Source organism: Otolemur garnettii, unplaced genomic scaffold, assembly GCF_000181295.1.
Source record: "Otolemur garnettii isolate 467f Iridium unplaced genomic scaffold, OtoGar3 scaffold00010, whole genome shotgun sequence".
In the NCBI taxonomy this organism is placed as follows: domain Eukaryota; kingdom Metazoa; phylum Chordata; class Mammalia; order Primates; family Galagidae; genus Otolemur; species Otolemur garnettii.
The window spans coordinates 31019661-31023480 of record NW_003852405.1 but is presented as its reverse complement, the minus strand read 5'-3'; the positions used below and the strand labels follow the sequence as shown (position 1 = coordinate 31023480).

General features: G+C 45.4%; 1 protein-coding gene across 1 annotated transcript in view; it reads left to right on the top strand.

Annotated features, from left to right (window-relative positions):
• Positions 1-1056: 1056 nt before the first annotated feature.
• The window catches only part of TYW3 (tRNA-yW synthesizing protein 3 homolog), a 15551-nt gene continuing 12787 nt past the window's right edge, over positions 1057-3820 (top strand). The window contains exon 1 of the mRNA XM_003784308.3: positions 1057-1332. Within this exon, the coding sequence (XP_003784356.1) occupies positions 1159-1332 (174 nt within the window). The 5' untranslated portion in view covers positions 1057-1158. The remainder of the gene's footprint in view (positions 1333-3820) is intronic.

Here is a 3820-nt window from a genome sequence, read left to right as displayed (position 1 = left end):
TCTCTTCTGGCTGTGGGATCATGTCAGGTAACTTCACATGTTCCTGACTTGATCTTAGCGTCCACTTCTGATAAGGAAGGGCTTGCAGGAGGGGGAGTTGAATAAATAATTCTGGATCCCTCCAGGTTCTGTCCGTTTGTATGGAACAGGGCAGGGTGCTCTCTTGGGTTGGGGGAGTAGAGCGCTAGGGCGACCAGGCACTGAAGTCCCAGTGGCCTCAGCTGGACTCCCACAGCTATTGTCCTTATCTGTGAATAAGCGGTCAAAACTCTGGCCATTAAATGGTTCCCTCATTAATTAGCACGCCCTCATTAATTAGCACGCCCTCATTAATTAGCACGCATTAATTAGCACGCCTTTTCTGGTCAGGCCTCTAGAAACTCCGTAAACATCCAACGATGTGCTAACAGGGTGTTTTGTAATTTTTTTTCTTTTTAAGATTATTCTAGGTGGGGGCCACCGGGCCAATAAAACTACGCATTTCTCTCCAAAATGAACACTGCGATCCTGACAGCGAAGCTGGAGGAAGAGGAGAGGAAAGAGCCCTGGGAACTTGCAGGTGCCAGGATCTCAGGGGAGAAATCTCCCTCAGCTGGGCTGTGGCCAGGGCCCCGCAATCTGGGGCGCGCTGCTGCAGGAGTCCCCAAAGCCAGGCGCCGGCCGCAGGGAAAATCGAGCGGGTGGCGCGGGCTGGGCCCGGGAGGGGACAACCAGCGTCCCGCGGAGCGCTAGCCTGGGAGCCCAGGACCAGCAGGTGGTTTATAGGGGAACTTGCAGCCCCTAGAGGGGAAAGACTCGGGTGGCGAGTCCCTATGCGCTGGCAGTGGCAGGAAAGGAGTGCAACCAAAATCAAGCTCGGCCCTACTTGAATGAGCGGCGGGTTGTTCCTGAACAACTCAGAAGAGTTTTTAAAATCACTTACCCGGCTCTGGCGTGGAAGCAAAATTGGCAGGGGCCCTTAAGGTGACCCAGAAACCCTCGGCAACTTTTGCAGGCTCCGCCTTGCCTTCGCCCCCTAGGGGAGGGCATAATAATCTCTCAAACTCTCTACGAATAAGTTTGGACCTCGTCGGCCACCGCTCGCGCCAATATGGCTGCCCCCAGGGAGAGGCGAGGCGAACGTGAAGGTGGAGAAAACAGACCCTGAATTTCTCACCTATGGATCGCAGCGCAGAATTCCGGAGGTGGAAGGCGCAGTGTCTGAGCAAAGCGGACCTCAGCCGGAAGGGCAGTGTGGACGAGGATGTGGTAGAGCTTGTGCAGCTCCTGAACGCGCAAGAACAGTTTTTCACCACCAGCTCCTGCGCTGGCCGCATCCTCATCCTAGACGGGGTGAGGGCACTTTGTGTCTTTCCGGCGCCTCCCTCGGGTCCAAAGCTTTAAGCCTTGATCAGTGCTGTACCCGAGACAGCCTATTCGTTTGTCCCTCCAGTGAGTGATTTGTTTCGTTATACATGAAATTTAGAGAGGGAATTAGACCAGTACTTCTAGAAGTTTAACATCTGCTCACCCGGGATCTTTTAAAATACAGATTCTGGGCCGGGCGCGGCGGCTGACACTGTAATCCTAGCATTCTGGGAGGCCCAGCGGGAGGATTACTTGAGCTCAGGAATTGAAGACCAGAGTGAGGAAAACCAAGAACCCGTCTCTACTAAAAATAGAAAAATTAGAGGGGCCTTATGGCAGACTCCTGTAGTCCCAGCTACTAGGGAGGCTGAGGCGGAATTGCTTGAACCTAGGAGTTTGAGGTTGCTGTGGACTAGGTTTATGCACTCTAGCCTGAGTGAGACGCTGCCTCTGTCCCCCCCCCAAAAAATAAATAAAGATTCTGATTATTCAGGTCCAGAGTGGGACCTGATACTGTGTGTTTCTAACATGTCCCCCAAGTGATGTGGAGACTGCTGGCCAGAGAACTATCTTGTGTGGCAACAATTACAGAATTGGAGTTTGTGAATACGGAAGGAATTTCAAGACTTTCTACCCTAGCATCATCTCGGCTAAGGAGTTTACTGCCTCCTAGTGGGTCACTCCATTAATACAGCTCAGGAAGTTTTTACACAATGCTGAGAACAATGAATGTAACTATGGTGGCCAGAGTCATCATTTTTCAACTCTATGATGGGTTTATAGAGGTAGTAAATGCGTTGTATTATGGTATTTTTTTAAACTTACAATGAATGTATCTGGATGTGATCTTAAGTTTAGCAGCATTGGTACAAGCAGTACCCCCTTATTCCTACTTTCAGTTATCCAAAATCAACAACAGTCAGAAAATGTTACATGGGACGTTCCAGAAATAACAATTCATAAGTTTTAAGTTATGCATCCTTCTGAGTAATGTGATGAAATCTAGTGTCATCCTCCTTCCTGCCCTGAACATGAATCATCCCTTTGTAGATTGTCCCACAGGGTTCTTCAGTCTTTTTTTTTTTTTTTGCTACCGCACATTGGAAGAATCAGAGTTGTCTTGGGCAATACACAAGAAAGCTGATTAGCAAAAGAAAATAAAAAGAAAGAAAGAAAAAGGAAAAAGGTCCATGCATACTTTTCATGGTATCTGACACTAGAGATAAGCAAAAAAGTCCCTGGAGTGCAGGTTGGACCCTTGTGGAAGAGCATCCAGGCTGTCTGTACTCCCCACCCTTTAGTCACTTTGTAGCCATCCCAGTTATTAGATCCACTCTTGTGGTATTACAGTATTTTTATTTCAAGTAATTATAAGTCTAATTTTACCTAATAATGGCCCCAAATTTCAAGAGTAATGAGCTGGCAATTCAAATATGCCAAATAGAAGCCATGTACTGATTCCTTTAAATGAAAAGATGAAAGACTTAATAAGGAAAGAAAAGAAATTGTATGCTGAAGTTGCTAAGATCTACACTAAGAACGAATCTTCTATATGTGACATTGTGAGGAAAGAAAAAGAAATTAGTGCATCCAAGGTTTCTGGTATCCACTGGGGGTCTTGGAAATATTCCCCTGAGGATAAGGGAGGATATTCATACTCTAGTGTGATATAGTGATCAAGTCTTAGACTTTGGATGATACTACTTAGGTTTGAAATAACTTATCAGAATTATTGATTGTCTGAGCTTAAGAAAGTTACCTAAACTCAGCTCCTTCCTGTTTTATGAACTGAGGATAATCAAGAATATCTGCTTCATAGAGATTTTGGGGTGGAGAAAATGGGATAATTTATTTGAAATACTTAATATTATTTTAAATGCCCCATGTTAAGAATGTTGTAAATGTTGGCTGTGTATTACTGACTTTGATGGTAATATTGGAATCAGAGCACAGAAAGACAGCTCATTCCTCGGATCATTCTTTAGGTCCATTGTAAACATTGTTTGCTGGTCTCTCAAGTTATTCCTTCCATTACTCCCTAAATCCTGGCATCTTTGCCCACGCACTCTTGCTTGCTGCATTTTCCGCTACCCTATCTCACCTGGGTTTTTGTAGTGGTTTCCTAACATGTCCCCTAACTACCAATCTCTCTTCTCCAAACCATGTTACACACTGTTAATGGAATCACCTTTCTAAATGCCTGTCACTCACCTATGCTGAAACCCTTTATTACACATTTTTCTACATCAGAAAATCCAAGTCTCTATCTAGTATAGGGTGACCAGATTTTGACATTTGTAAAGCGGGACAACATGGGGTGGGGGGCTGGGCAGGGGATGGGGCAGGGGCAGGTCAGGGCCTGACAACAATGCAAACTTCTTTGATAAGCAGTTCTCGATAATCGCTTCTCAACAATTATTTGTTATTATTACAGTTTAACATTATAAAATTAACAAAAATAATATAAAACTCA